At 43.0% G+C, this 16,377-nt stretch overlaps 1 protein-coding gene across 1 annotated transcript in view; it reads left to right on the forward strand.

Moving 5' to 3' along the window:
- LOC146683881 (ERC protein 2) overlaps positions 1-16,377 on the forward strand; it is a 165,848-nt gene that overhangs the window by 105,041 nt on the left and 44,430 nt on the right. The window contains exon 15 of the mRNA XM_085444868.1: positions 12,854-13,001. Coding sequence (XP_085300994.1) covers positions 12,854-13,001 — 148 coding nt within the window. The remainder of the gene's footprint in view (positions 1-12,853; positions 13,002-16,377) is intronic.

The raw sequence follows: 16,377 nt of genomic DNA on the forward strand, positions 1-16,377 counted from the left end.
GTTTATGTCTGACTTTACTTGTTTACTATACAGGAAGGAATTGAGAATTAGGTAGCAGAAATGTAAAGCATGTAATGTTTCACATTGCACCAAACAATAGAAGAGAAAGTAGAAGGAGAAGGATTGTTGTCATAGTTTGGGTAAAAACAAATGTCTCTTTGACAGGATGAAATGAAGACGCTGACTCTCAAACTAAACCATCTTAATTTATATTAATCCGAAGGATTAGACTGCCTGCTAGCATTACAAGCCTTTCCTTGCCAGTCAGCAGGGTTCTGCTGTCTGACGTTAACATTTTATGCCGAAAGACGACATAAAGGCAAATGGTATTGTTGCCACAAATGTCACCGAGGATAAGTGCACGGAGCAGAGCACAAATGTAGCAGAGGCTAACCTCTTAGTGTGAGTTGTGGATGTTGGATGGTAGTGCAAAATGCGTAAGTAGAGAGGGAAATTAGTAGATGGTGAGGGGAAATCAGAGGGTGTTCAGAGAGTTATGCTCTATGGCAGGCCTAATTGCTTGTGGCTCCTGTTGTGTGTTTGGCTTTGTTTGAGCATGTCCAATATAACCAGTCACAAGGGAGCCTCTGCCAGAGCAAACACACACTCTAACACAAGCCTGAACCATAGAGAACGCTTTTATGGTGCTGAAGATCTCAGTAACGTGACACCTAGGGCAAACACTGAGCAATAAAGCAATTGCGGAACATTGTTTAGGTCCTCCTCCCGGCATGGTTTGTTTATCAGACTCAGAGTGTCTCAGTTTCCTAACATCAGTGTCCTGACATGTCACTCCGGGAGCTCAGTGCATGATAAACTCGTGAATGTGTACACGGACACATTGGCAAAAACAGAACCAAGCGGGATAAACACTGAAAGCTTTCATACACATATACAGAGAAGCACAAGCCCACGTGTCTGCACGCACACCGCACTGTAGACATCCTGACATGTCAGCTACAGGCTTTTCGTGCCAATTGTTCCCCAAACTTCTGAGCAATTTCCTGGTATGTCTGACTGCATGACTGCAGATAAAAGAGCAATAAACATATCTTTCTTGCATGCTAAAATGCTCCTCACCTTCTTTCAGTGTTGCTGTTCTGTGACGCAGAGAGATGTCACAATGTTTGCACATGTGTCTGCACCTATGCAGCAGATCTTCTGCAGCACCGAGGTGGTCTCCAGGCCTTTTTCAGACAAAGAAAAAAGAAAACTGTTTGTTAATGCATCACTGTGCAGCTCTAAAATGAGACCTTTATTTCTTATTTTTTTAGTTGTAAGTAATGTTTTAAACCTTTTCTGAGCTCTTTTCCCATCTGTAATATCGTCTTTCTCTAGTATATCAGCGTGTTTTCCTTTAAGATCCAGGAAACACAAAAACACACCTGCATTTTCTCTGCCGTGTCAAACAGTCAGATTTAGTGTTAGGGAATTCACAGGGGAAAGGGAAGACATCCACACGTGACACAGATTGTTGTAGGAAGCTCTTTGGGCTGTATTATACCTGAACACATTGTCAGAATGGCTTTGACAAAGAGCAGCTAAGTGGTGGGTGAGAGACCATAAACCAAAAAAAAAGATCCCACCCTCATCCACAACTTTGCAGTGTTAATGGAGCAACATCACATATCTACACAGAACAACACAGTACTAGCTGCCTCCTCACAGGATGCACACACACTTGCATACATACTGTGGATGCAGTTTGAATTTCTTTTTATCTTTGACATTTAATGTAGCCCTCATAAGGCGCCCAACGTGTGTTTAGAACAACATTATAATGAACTTAAACTCCTCAGACTCTTAAAATTACATTGAGATGACCACAAAGTGATAATTTAATAGTAAAGGAGTAAAAAAAAGAAAGAACATTCATGCAGACACACAATCTCCTATATGTAATCATAGCCAGAAAAAGGACTCAGTTGAAGCCATTATTAAAATAACTGTGATGTAATGTGCCAAGGGAGCTGAGTTGGATGTGTATGTTATCTATCTGGAAATCAGTGAGTCTGTCAGCAGCATGTAACTGCACACTGCCACAGGTCTCTTTATTAAAAAACAGATGTATGCTGGAATTTATGCACAGGTGTGGTGGAGGCCCAGCAGAGCATTTATGACGTTGTGTGTGTTTATCTATGAATATTGTGTGTGGATTCATTTATAATTCCAATGCATGAGAAAAGTAGACGAAGGGAAACTGGTCTCGATGGGAGCAGCTCAAGGTTAGGAGAAGAAAGTTCCCCTCTCTGCTGCAATTATCAAAAGGCGCACACTTTTGCTGTTTCATGCTTGCATGTGCATTTCTGCGCCTGTGTGTCGGCACTTGCAGCTTTAATTTTCATACCCTCATAAAGTTTGCAAAGCCACACACACTCAGTCTTACAAGAAGTCATACAAGAATTGGAATAATGAGAAGAGTACAAGCTGTGCCAGTGTCTCTTCTCACACGAACCTTATTCACAACAGCTATACTTTCGGGTAGCGGGTGGGGGATGTGTCTATTGGGAATTCACACCAACCGGCGAACCTGCACATCCAGTGACACAACAGACTGAATGTTCCAGAGGCCATCATCTGTCTACACTAGCTTCAAAGTACAAATTACCCAGATTACAGAGCGGCGCGGTTGTATGTGTGAGACTGTGTATGTAGGTGTGTTCTTGTGTCTACCTCCATGTCCACTGTGCACCGGTGCAAGTCATTGTGTCTGCAAATGTCCCGTGAGTTTGTCTGAGTGTTGCTTTCGCATGTGCGTGCCTGTGTGCGTGCGTGAGAGCCATAGAGCGAACATGCTGAAATATGTATTCCTGTTTTTACTGACGGGGAAATAATAGTGACTTTTTTAAATCAGAAGGCCAGGTAGTAATCATGTTTCCTTTGATCCCATGATCCTCACTGATCTGTCTAAATATGAGCAGACTTGTCCAGACCTGGCACGACTCTTTTAATCAACACCCTCACCTAGACCCCTGTGTGTGCACATTTGTACATTTCATAGACTTTCTGTCTGGCCCCATATTTTATGATGTATATGGGTACAACTCATTACTTCTATGTAATTAAATTTCATAACCGGTTTTGTAAAACACAACTGTGTCGCAGCATTTATTTACTGTTAATTCTTTGAAAGGAGCTGTTTTAGTAGCGAGCACAGTCTAGTTATGCAGCTTTTATATTCCCTGAGCTCATGTGGCTGTGATTGGAAATAACTCCGATTGGCTGATGGAGTGTGGGGTGAATGTTAGTGTGACCTTGTGTGTCCTTTACACAGTGACGGGAAATAGACGAGTGTAAGCTCCAACGAAAGCTATAATTCTGAGAGTAATACCGGCCAAAGGAGAGTACACGCATCTTCTTTATCACGCACACGTACATACACAGTTTGCTTAGAGTGAAGTCCTAGCTGTGCTGTAGTAACCACATTAATTGGGTTGTGTAATTGTCTGGCAAAGCATTGTGGGAAACAGCCCATACAGATCTGTCCCTTCACCTCAAACTGCTTTTTAAACACGGACCTATCGTCATGACAGTCCTGTCCAGAAAAATGCTGAACATGTGTGTGTGTCTGATTTAATGCCTGTGTCTTTTTGTGATCCCCTGTTTGTGTGTGTGCGTGTCTATTGCTTCTTTAAGGGAAGTGAGTGTGGTGGCCTCCCATCCCACCGCATGTCGGCTGTGGTTCAGCTGTGGTCCACCGCCAGGGCCTGCATTTGGAACTCAGAGAAAATACACCAGGGGTACTCGCTCTCACTGTTTTGTGGACCCGTCTTTCATCGGTTTGTGTGTACATGTGTATTTTGGGTGAAGCTTTGTATGTGTGTATGTGTTACAGTGCACCACAATGTTGGACTCTCTGCCCCTGACATTTTTAAGGCCTTTTGGCCCCGCGTCATGAGTGCGCACTGTATTTCCAGGCTGAAGTTAGATGACCGGAGTGAGAGAGAACCCATGCCGAGGACAGGAAAGGCGAGGGGGATGAGGGGAGAGAGGCAAGGCGGGTAATTGAAGGTTTGAGGGTAATATTTAGGCCAAGGATGGCTGTTTCAACGTGTTTGCGTAACCTCCTTGAACTTAATATTTAGCCCCACTTTGGAGTGAGTATAGGGCACGCCAGAGCAGAATAGAGAATGATAGAGGGAGAGAGATACCGAATGATAGAGAGGTCCAAGTCCATGGCGGAGGTAATTCCATTCTCTTCTGTAAAGAATTGCTCCTCTCTTTGATTAGGAAGAGAAAGGGAGGAGAGAAGGAGTGATGGAAGGAGGCCTGAGAAGGAGAAAAAGACATTTCCTGTTCAAAGGCCTGTGATGATCTGTTGGACAGAGGGTTATTATAATGCAGTGGAACATACAAGGCCATAAAGACAGCGTTTAAATGACGCAATGCAGAAGGTGTTTCTTTGGAGCTGACTTTAAAGACAGTGTAGAGTAGATCTGGTGCAGGAAGAAAGGGAAAGTGGTTAATTATCAGTGGATTCTAGCTTAGGGGCGATCGTGGCTCAAGAGTTGGGAGTTCGCCTTGTAATCGGAAGGTTGCCGGTTCGAGCCCCGGCTTGGACAGTCTCGGTCGTTGTGTCCTTGGGCAAGACACTTCACCCGTTGCCTACTGGTGGTGGTCAGAGGGCCCGGTGGCGCCAGTGTCCGGCAGCCTCGCCTCTGTCAGTGCGCCCCAGGGTGGCTGTGGCTACAATGTAGCTTGCCATCACCAGTGTGTGAATGTGTGGATGACTGGATATGTAAAGTGCTTTGGGGTCCTTAGGGACTAGTAAAGCGCTATATAAATACAGGCCATTTACCATTTAGCTCTAACTCTGCAGCAGATTAATGATTGTGATTGCAGAGGGTTGCACACACTTTAGAAGAAATGTGAAAATGTCATGAGGATCCTGGAAAGAATCAGTCTGAATCAATGATTAATATTTTGTATTGAGGAAACCAAGGTGGCTTTTATTGTTGCAGATGAAAAAATCTAACAGTTTCTTTTCAGTGTGCATTATGTACAGTTTGATATTATGATGCTGAAGAACATGTAACTATTTATACACTGACTATTACACACTTTCTGTTACTGCATATGCTTCTCCCTCCCTCGGTGTAGGTGTGAATGTGTGTGTCTTCTTACACTGTGTGACTGAAGCTATGTTACTCTTACCCTCACCTCTCTGTCAGATGACAGGCAGCTTTAAAGAATCCAGCTGCTGTGTGTCTGTACTTGTGTGCGAGACAGAGCAGCTTTGCACGTGTGTGGTACAGTGCAGCCTCCTGTCTTGTTTCTTGCGCCTTGGGGAAACACTGTCAGTCAGTCAGCTGAATGACAATAAAGACAGAACAAACCTCCCTTTAAGCGAATGGAAAGCCCTGCTCTGCTATTAGTAGGTTTCAGGCCCTGGTGTCAGACAGCTCTTCTGATTGGTTAAAGCTTTGACTTATGTGAAATCTGTGTCTTTATCACACTCACACAATGAGGTTACACTGGGAAATCTATGCCGGCACACACACTTACTTGGCCAAGCTCACATGGGCACACATGGAGCTATCCAGAAAAAATGTTGTTTTAACAACATTGCTAATTTACCTGGGACTTAAGGGAAATAAGGCTGGACATAACAGAGCATATATAATGCAATTAGTTGTTTTGTGGTTGTATTTATAAAATAATAGTTCAATGTTTTATTCAATACATTCATTTGCTTTAAAAAGTGCAGAGTGATGCTCGTCTTAGATCTGTGTGCTTTTAAAGTGCAAGATTCAGGATATGTTCAGCTACGTTTGTCTGCTCTGTTCATCCCCTCTATAGAGTTGACTGCTGGCTGTGGGCAGACACGTCTAAGCTTTGTACAAACTTTATTGTTACAATAAGACGGTGGGTACACGTCCAAGCTCGCTGCATCTGGCTATGTTCTGGAAAGAATAAGTTCCACCAAGTACCTTTATAGAAAACCCATCAAACCCTAAATAACCTTTGAAGTGTTTTTGAGGTATTGGTTGGCATCTTATAGCATTAGTGAGGCTAGCTGTTCTCCGTAGGCCTCATTCACCAATATGTGTATGTATGTGCATGGTATATTCTTATACTGTGCAAAAAATAACTGCACATGCAAAATTATTACCGTGTGCACTGACCAGTTTTGTTCTTACCACCATGTGGGTGTTAGTGAATCATTCTGATCAATCACACCAAATAAATCAGCATGCTCATGCATTCTGCATACTAGCTGCATACTGTCACGCCCCCCGTTTCTCTATAAAAAGAAACACGTTTACCTCGGGGTGAAGTGGTGAAAGTGGATGTTGCAAGAGAGGAAACTGCAACACTAAGAAAAAAAAGAAGGTCGTCTGAAAACGTGGTGTCGGTGTTGGATGCCAGAGAAGACATACCTTTCCAAAGTGATGATGGTTGAGAAAAAACAAACAAAACCAAGACTTGGGCGTGGAGAAAAAAACAGGGGTTTAGCATATTGTTTACCCTGAAACACTCACTTTGGCTAAAGAACAACAAAGAAGATTTCTGACAGTAAAGATCAGAAAGACAGAAAAACTGATCATAAGAAAAAGATGGTAACTGGGACAAGAAATACCTGATCTGTGGGGATGGACAAGAAATTCATGGCAATTATTGAAAAACGTCCATATTCTTGAGCATTAAGACGGTAGGATTACTAAGTCTGTCACATTAACGCATTGGCAAAATTGCAAAATGCACCGACAGAAGATGAATGTTCTGCAGGTAATGATGCGTTGATATCTAAACAGTGATTCAGTCAGTTCATTTCAGTCATGCATACACTGGTCAAAAACAAGGAGTGGTGAGAATGGGGGCAGTCTGCAAAGAGAAATCATACACTGTAACTGCAGGTGTTAGAGGAACAGTGTTGTAATTCAGATGTTGGAGGCAGCTTAATGAGAATTTTCAATATAAAGGAAATATCTGTTAAAAATGCTGTGACTGTTCGGAGTCTCCTCCTTCCTCTGACACTCAGTTAAGTTTAGTTATAAGTCCTACAAATACAATCTAAAATAAGGCCACCCACAAAAATACCTTAGAGTTGCAAAACTGACACTTTGCCTCTTTTTAGTAAATACTAGCAGTAGCTTTTTAAATGCAAAAGCGGGATTGTGATAGATTTGTTTGTAGAGCATAAATAATTTCATGCACATTTGTGCGTGAAAGATTGTATTCATGGTTTACTCACAGATTTGTGCTTGAGCTCTGATTCTGAATGAGAGCCTTGTTCAGTTGTTATTCTAAGCAATCAACCTGAGTACAGGTTCACACTTTATGCACAGATATGAGACTGATATTGTTATTACATCACCCTCCACTGAGTTTTACGAAACACACCTTGATGCTTATTTCTGTCTGTAAGAGAGATAAAGAAACAAACAACCAGCACTGAAAATGTACGGCCGCCTCAACTTGGCATTAATGTTCATTTACATTCTTGCTTGTTTTTGATGTTGGCGTCGCCTTTGCAAATTTTTTGTTTCAAGACCGAATGCACTTTTCATCTCCTTTGTCTGCAATCGCACGGCCACCTGGTCTCCTGCACTCGTTTCCTCTCCGTCTGGGTCTCTCTATCTCTCTCCCCCCTCTTTCTTTCTGGAATGCAGCGGTGGCCGTCTGGTCCTGCTCATCTCTGGGAGCAGTCAGCCATCTCTCCTCGTCCCTGCTCCAACTCTAAACATTTGGCTAGTTTTGGCAGATTTGTTGATTTTTGTCCCCTCGTATTTTCCCTCTTGTTGCTGTAAAACTGATACATACTCTTTCAATTAGACTCCCACCACCACCCACCAGTCAGAGCACTAGTGTGGGAGTGGGGGTTAGCAGAGTAAGTGCGTTGTATATTTTATTAGTGAAGTGAAAACACACATAACCTGGTCTAGTTCTGGGAGAACCATCTGCTGTCGTGTTTTTTTCTTGGGAAGCGCAGCTCAAGGTTAGCATGTGAAATTTGAAGCTCACAATTTACATGTAATGACCTATATACATAAAGCAACTGCTCCAAAGGAACAAACAAGGCAGTCATGCAAGTTTTATTTGTGGTGGGTTTGGATAAATCCTACCTTGTAGATTAAGATAAATAAAGGCTTAAATCCGGCCGAGCATACAAAAGGAAGCGGATAATATGTGGATCTTGCATGTGGCTGCAGGTTAGCTGCTACAGGTTAGCATGGAGCTAATCCAAACCAAGGCAGCCAAAACTAGGACCTCATAAAAATACATTTTACCCACATTTAAAGTTAAGACACGGCTTTATCCTCTCAACTGGCTTTGCAGAAAGCTCACCAAATGTAGGTTGAGCGTGTGTTTTATGTTGGACATAGACTTTTTCCTACCTTCTTAGCTGTAAATAACACATGACTCCAAGACCATAAATAATAGTGTCACTCAACCATGCCCCATTCTCATGTCCTCTGCTTGCTCTCACCACAGGCTTCTAGAACTGCCTAGACAGGGGCCCCCAGACTTGTACTGCACCTTTACACACCCACAATCAAGAAACCACCATAAAGTGCCCCAGGAATGTTTCTGCAGAGCCGGACAGCTAAGTGGTGGAAAGGCATGATCACAAACGGGAAGACGTCATAATAGATGGTTTGGGAGCAGATATTAGAGGACTCCCCGTGTTCCTGCAAACAAAATACATCATACATGCACACATGGAGATGAAAGCACAAATGCATTTATGGACAGGCAAATACATGCACACATGAATATGCAGCACATGCACACACTGCGCTTAGGGGTAGACAGTATTGATGGTTCCCTTGGGCATCGCACAGATGCATCTGTTTCTGTCCGGCTGACTCTCCACGCTCATAATTTCAAGTAAGTCATAACACAAATTATAAACACATATCCCTCAACCGTGACACCTAGGAATAACAACATGCAGTGCGCTGAGCTGATTTAGGGTCTGCTGGGACTCCTAAATCTTTACCTTTGCTCCTTTCTTCCCTTCCTCCTCTCCTCTCCACTTCTCTCCCCTTCTTTTCTTCCCTCTCTACTCTCTCTCATGCAACACAGGGGGCACTCAGTCTTGTCAAACACGTACTCCCTTTCTCCTGCTACCTTCATCTCTTGCCATCTTTTTTATTGTTTGTTTTTTTTCCACATTGACACATCCCTTCTCTCCAACTCCACGGTATCTCTTCATATCAAAACCTCACTCTTTGATGTGCCTACGTGTGAACGTACCCAGTTTCATGCTCACTTTTAACCCCATCTTAACCCTTTTGTCTCCCAGAAATCTGCCTGACCTGACAGTGTACCTCGTGGCTTTGTAAAGCGCTCTGAGCAGCAGCTCCACCTCGAAGATGTCTTCATCACCTCTTCTTCTTCTTTCACTTTTTCTTTCCATATTGTCTCCCCCCAACACACACACATTTCACATCACACAGTCATGTACTTTAGCCATCCATCTCCCACGTCTGTAGATTCAAATGTCTCAATATGTCCCAGGGACCATGAAGCTTCAATTGGAATCACATGTTGTAGCTGAGCTGAGAATTTCACCCCTTATAAATAAAATGTCAGTTCAGCTGTTCTGCAGAACCTCGCATTTTTCTCACAATACCAAAACTATAGTTGAGCTGTGGGAGATCTTTATTCAAGGCTGCGCAGTTGTTTGTCTGAGCATCGTGTTTATCATGTCAGCTAAACTACAGTTGCCTCGCAGAGGAGCTTTTTGACACCAGGGCTCCAGCAGTTGGATTTATACGTCCTTTTATTAGCATACCTCATGACCTTCCAGTGCTTGGGGTTTGACTTTTATGAAGACTAATCACAAGTTTGTCATGAAAAACCATTTCATTGTCACCCTTTCAATTGGGGGGGGGAAATGAAGATAATCCTTTGTTTGTGTGGGACAGGCCAAGTTAAAGTTAAGCAGGGAGTAAGACAAGAGAGGAGGAAAGAAAGAGGGTTCACCCACTCAAGATCAGCCAGCAGATAGAGCATCTGTCTTTGTGTGTGGGGTGTGCTCGTGCCTGACAGATGAATCCTGTCTTCTAGATTAATGTACATTGCAAGTCTGTTCAACAACTGAGGCCAAATGGCCACTTAAATGAGATGTGATTAAATACTCCAGTGTGATTCAGGTTCAAAGACTGTTAGTAATACTAATCAGCACACGCACACACAGACACACACAATCACCGACTGAGGATGTAGGAGACGAGGTTTACAGGCAGACTAATCACAATAATGCCCCTTTTTTATTGTTTTAGGAAGACATCGCTCAGCAGAGTCCCGCAGCACCACTTAGTGAGCACCCACAAGGAGACTTCACTGTAACGCGCTTTGTTAGTTTAGAGACTGGAAGCGATTTAGCTTGCATTGAACCATGGCAGCCACGTTGGCTCAGAGGCTTCATTTTGCTGGGCTCAGAGCATCTCGGGTTCGATCAGCAATCTTCTCTTGGGACTGACGTAGGCGAATGCAGGTGTAATGAAGGTGACGACTGTTCCCTCAAAGACAGCAGCATATGCCACGCTTCAGCTGTAATTTGACACACGCTGTAATTATATTTGAGTTAAGGGTTTCATTGCTGCATTGACATAATGTCTAAAATGGATGAATTTAAATAGGACTGAAGAGAATTATAGGACATTTCTTTAGATGGAGGTTTTTCTGGAGGAAAATTCATCCTTGTTATATTATAAGTGTCTTTTTTATTATTAGAAAACACAAGTTTATTCAACAGAGACAGTGTAAATGTCCTTCATGAAGTGCTCAGAAAGTGGTGGCTCATTTCCTGATACATTCACAAAAAGTGGGGTTGATTCCCTGAACTTTTAAAAGCACTCTCCTCTTGTGCCATCCTGGCTTTGCCCGGTGTTTCAGCTACTTAAACTGTAGAAAGTCCCATTCTTAATGCTGTGCAGTTAAAAAGGAATAATATTGCATTCAAGCATTCGTGCTGTATTTACTGCAGCATTTTGACCCGTAAAGATAAAATTCTGCAGCTCCATCTGTGTGAACTTTATCTTAAAAGAGATCCGAGCGTTTGCTGTGAGGCTGGTTGGATGCGGTTCAATATTTTTGTGCTTCCATGTCTGGCAATGTGGTGTAAAGATGGCCATCCTGCATGTAGGCTTTGGCCGTTAATCTGACACAGTGTTTATGATCAGTGACATGTTGTGCTGCATTCCTTGCCCATATATGACTCTGTTCATCACCTCTTCACTCTATTTAACGCAGCCAAAGAAAAAGTAGTGAAATGGGCACTGCTGTTGTGCCATTCTTTAAAATCCAGAATTCATCAGGTTTGTTGAGCTTTGTAATGGTGAACTGTATGAGGATGGATTTTATAAACAGGATGTGGATCTATATGGACTTTATCTATTTATTTAATTCTTTAGCTGATTTAGACTAAGAATGGCCAGCTCAAGAAAAATAAGCCTGCAGTCTAAGACACGTGCTCTGTTACAAGTCTTCTGTGTGTGTGTGTGTGTGTGTGTGTGTGTGTGTGTGTGTGTGTGTGTTCGTTCCCATTACAGTGAGCATTAAAAGGAAAAACACTGGAGGTGTGGGGAGATGAAAAGTGTCACTTTGGTCCTGCGCCGTGATTAATGGTGTGATTAGCTGCTCCAATCCATGTCAGAACCCACATGCATGCACACGCAAACACATGCGCAAGATGCAAGTACACACCAATACACAAAGAGCTATTAATGGCCCTGAATGGGAGAATCCAGATGCGGCATGCAGATAATTGTACTAAAAACATCAAATGTGGAGTCCCAGGCCAGCAGGACTTTATTCTGAGTTCAGCATGTTTATTTTTCGTAATTTAGTTATTTCTGCAGGGACTTAAATCATGGAATAAAAACACCCTAATGCAGGTCAATTTTTAATAAAGACCGAAGTGTATTTTTAACGCACCCTCCTTTCTCTTCCTCTACCTTTCACCTCACACAAACCCACAGATGACCTCGACATGCTTGTTTAATACCCTCTTAATTTCAAATGCCCTTTAACAGTCTGGAGTATTCAGCTTAGAATAACCTAAGTGTCTACACTGAAGGTATGAACCGGTGAACTAGTTTGGTGTGATGATCATTCAGACAAACTTCTCAAAAGATGAAGACAAAAGAAAATCATAAAATGAGCTGAAGTGTATTTTGTAGGAAAGTGTGTTTAGAGCTTCTTTCTGCCATTTATCTTTTATTTTTGTCAAAGAAAACAACATAAAGAGCCAAAGCAGAGGTTTGTCCATGCCCGGCTAACTGTGAGAATGTATATGCTTACCAAAGTGGGAAAACAGAATTTGTTAGTCACAAATTTAGATCAAACACATCCTGCTGATGACTGTGATGAAGACAGTCATCACTGATCTTCCCCAAACACACAGACTTTATGCAAGATCGAGCTCTGTGGGATTAAATTAGTACATCTGGTTGTGTGCATGATGAAGTTTGGTGGTATGTCCTCCTTGCCCCCCTGCACCTGTGGACAGTCATTTGAAGCCACCCCCTCTGTACACAGTCACAAACACACACAGACACTGTGGGAACCAGGGGTGACATAAGAAAGATGTCATATCCTGCTCAGTCTGCTCCATTAGGTCCTATTACACTATTACATGCTCATGAGTCATAGTAAGGTACCACAAATGCTACACTTAGCAGACCACTTCAAAGATGTCTGCTTCTTTTCTGTGGAATCGCTGTCTGAGTTTAGGGAGCGCTGGAATTAGTGAGCTTCCTGTGACATCTCTATACAGCTGCGGTAGGGCTTTCTGTAGTCGACACCTGTCTGCTTTCTAAATATTAAAAACGTGACGTGACTTGCTGTTAACACTTTACCCATCAGTCAGTACGGTCCTTTCTTTTTCTCGCCCTGTCAGGCAGCAGGCTTTGCTTGCAGCCATCAGTGAAAAGGATGCCAACATCGCCCTGCTAGAATTATCCTCCTCCAAACGCAAGAAAGCCCAGGAGGAAGTGATGGCTCTGAAGAGGGAGAAGGACAGGCTCATGCACCAGCTCAAACAGCAGGTAAATCCACCATATTTAACTACAAAGATATTTGTTTTTGCCTTTCGGTCACATTTTACAACAGATTCTGGCATTGCTACTCAAAGCAGGGCTACAAATTCAAACCTGCTGCAGATCATGATCGTTTACATTAAAGATACCTCATGGGAAGAGTTTAGAGTTTTAAAACTAGGAACAGATAGATGTTAATAATTGCTGGTAGTTCCACGCCTCTAACCACACTTATTGCATTTAGTCATCAAAAAGTCACTCAAGCAGAAGCTGTGATTCCAGGCACGTAAACACATACGCAGAGCTGTTCCCTCAACAGTCATGTTGCAGCCCGAGTCGCACACGTATGTTTGTATCACCGGTGAATCACTAGCAGACTTTTCTGGCTGACATCTTGCGGTGAAACGGAGATAAATCCCAGAACACGCGTGTACCTACACACATTCACCTATTTCCCATCCTACTCGCAGTATGACACGGGACTGAGAGAAGTATGTGGATCATTAAGGTCTAGTCAGACCACATCAGTGACTGATCTAACATGAATGTTAATAGTAATGAGCTAACAGCAGGGAGTCCATATATACGATCTCCTGAGTCACAGGGGCTTCTGGGAAAGATGGTGCATTTAAAAGTCAACAGATGCAGTGGCTGCTTGTGCATTTAAGTGCGAATCTATGTTTGTTTGTGCCTCGTAAACGGGAAAGAGGTTCGGGGGGGGGGCAATTCCATTGGAGGAATTTCAAGGAAAGCCTATTATCTGTTAATCGCCATTGGATTCGTCATGTTTTCCCGTTGGGTAACTAGCAGTTACAGTACACCTGATGATGCGATGAGCTCTAATTGCAACGGTGTGGTCTGTAGGCCCAGGGCAAGAACAAAGGGGTGCAAGTGAAGAAGAAAAGTGAGGGAAAGCTGATGACGAGCATGCATTCCACATGCATGCTTTCTTCTTTTTCGTGCATGCAACTAGTCTTTACTTAAAGTCTTTAAAAATGCATGTGCATGTAAATTGTAAATATTGGATCTAACTGCAGTGCTATAGACACACCTTGTCATTTATTATGCTAGGGAGGTCGTAAGGTAAGTAGTTCCTGCATTACTGTGGTTCATTTTGCAAAATGAGCTCTCTGGAGGTTGTGTTCTTTAACATCACACACACACGAGTTGTCTGTCGACTGACCCACTGACACATATCAGGATAGGGTGCTGTCCCCAGGTCCTTAACTGCAAGTGTCGGAAGGAAACTGACCAGGAAATGCCAAAGAATTATGGGACTCGAAGTCTCTTAGGAGAAAATTGATCTTGACACAGCAGATAGATTTACAGATAGCTTTGCCCCGTCTGACCTCCCCATATCCCTCTTTTTCAAGATCTAGTACATATGTGTGCATGTGTGTGTGTGTGTGTAAGGCACGTGCTCGAAGACAAACTTTTCTTTCATTGGACTTGCATCCCTTTGAGGCAAAGACCTTCTTCAGCACAGACGAACCCATTTGCAAACACAGAGACACACACGAAGAGTGTAGCGCTTAGATTTGTGAGGAGAGAGTCCGGACAAATGTGTCCCCATGTGGGAATACTCTGCAGCCAGGTGATGAATGGCCACAGATCAGTGGTGCTGTGAACAGAGAATTCTCATTCTGTGACTTCCTCTCCTTTTTTCTTTTTGCACTTGAGCAGCCATCCTCTCATTAAGGCTGACTTGTGTAAGACTATTTGCCTGCCTGGAGCTGGGGGCTGTTCTGTTTTTACTAATGTTGCACATATGCAAATACACCCAGATGCAGATAAAAAGGAGCGTGTATAAATGTTGTGAAAATGGTGCAGCCTTTTGCCAGCTGTCTGTTTATTTAAGTCCTTTCTTGTCAGCCTCTTGTGTCCATATGTGTTAACACAGCCTTTCTCTAATCAGGGCAGGGCTGTGATTTACGGAGGGCTTGGATTGAGGTTTGGGATGCAGCTGTGAGCACAGCAGCCGTCACTGCGGCGCTCGGCCCAGCAGCTGCACGTTGTAACACAAACACACACACTGCACAGGTACAGCCCACGTCTGCTTTGGTTAGAGGTGTCAGTAAAGAACTCTATCCCCCAGTAGTGCCACCTGCGCCTGTTCGAGACTGATCTACAAGCAAACCTGGAGGCCATTACTGTGCTGTTTACCTGGCAAAGCTACTAATTAACACTAATTAAAGCACACATTCAACCTCTCAGGCATTTTATGTGTGAACACCTTCTTTGCACTTGCATGCAGGAATGCTTCAGTATGAAGAGAGCAGATGAGTGACTGTGTGTGTGTGTGTGTGTTAGGGCTGCCACAAACGATTATTTTGATAGTCGACTAGTCACCGATTATTTTTGCGATTAGTCGACTAATCAGATCATCATCCATTGGACGTACAGCGTACAGCTTATTGCACCAGCAGCATCTGGTCTTACATAACTATCATTAGCTTACAGCTTGAAGTGTTTGTGCTAACTAAAAATAAAGACAAGATGGTAGTTTATTAATTTTTAATCAAATTTGCAGATTGTTTCGGTGAAGTTTAATAAACTCCTTGCTTTCTAAAATATAACAGGACACCGGAGTATATTCTCCAGCGTCTCACACTTCTGACAATCAGCTGTCTGCTTGACAGTTTTAGCTGTGCAAAAACTATAACTTTAATCTCAGCCAAACCGATTTACTCAGGAACAAATAAAATACTAAAGAAAGCCAAACAATAACATTTTTAAGTTATCTAAGTGACTTATATATATGTTTAACCTGACTAGCGAAAGACGGCGGTGGGTTTGAAAACTATTTGCCGGGAGTCCGGTGTTCTCACGGCTCTAGTTAGCCTTGCCCCCGGCTAGCTATCGAGCTAGTGGGTAACAGACGTCTCCGAAAACGTCGGAGCGCTTTTGAAAATATGTGGTGTCTTGATAAACTGAGCAGATATTTGAGGTTTACACAGCTACATTCAAGCCTGAAAATATGTTAAACGTTTATTTTGTGACCCAGAAAGAATAATAAGAGTAAAGTTAAAACTAACTAGCTGCCGCCATTGTTGACAACTGCGCTGGGCCGCGCTATGAATTCTGGGACACAGTCTTCTTCTTCGGGGTTTAACGGCAGCTGGCATCCTTGTACATGCAGTGCTGCCATCTTCTGTTTCAGTCCGTTATTACACTCTTAAATCCTGCTATTATTCCTGCGTCTTTTGGGATCTTACAAAGCTTCAAACGATGCGTCGACTATTAAATTAGTCGTCGACGATTTTAATAGTCGACATAATCGTGGCAGCCCTAGTGTGTGTCTGTGTGTCTGTGTGTCTGTGTGTGTGTGTGTGTCTGTGTCTGTGTGTCTGTGTGTCTGTGTGTGTGTCTGTGTGTCTGTGTGTGT

The sequence above is a fragment of the Copadichromis virginalis genome, linkage group LG20, assembly GCF_057382275.1.
Source record: "Copadichromis virginalis isolate Kocher_CV1m ecotype Utaka linkage group LG20, C_Virginalis_male_GT1.1, whole genome shotgun sequence".
NCBI classification, from domain to species: Eukaryota; Metazoa; Chordata; class Actinopteri; order Cichliformes; family Cichlidae; genus Copadichromis; species Copadichromis virginalis.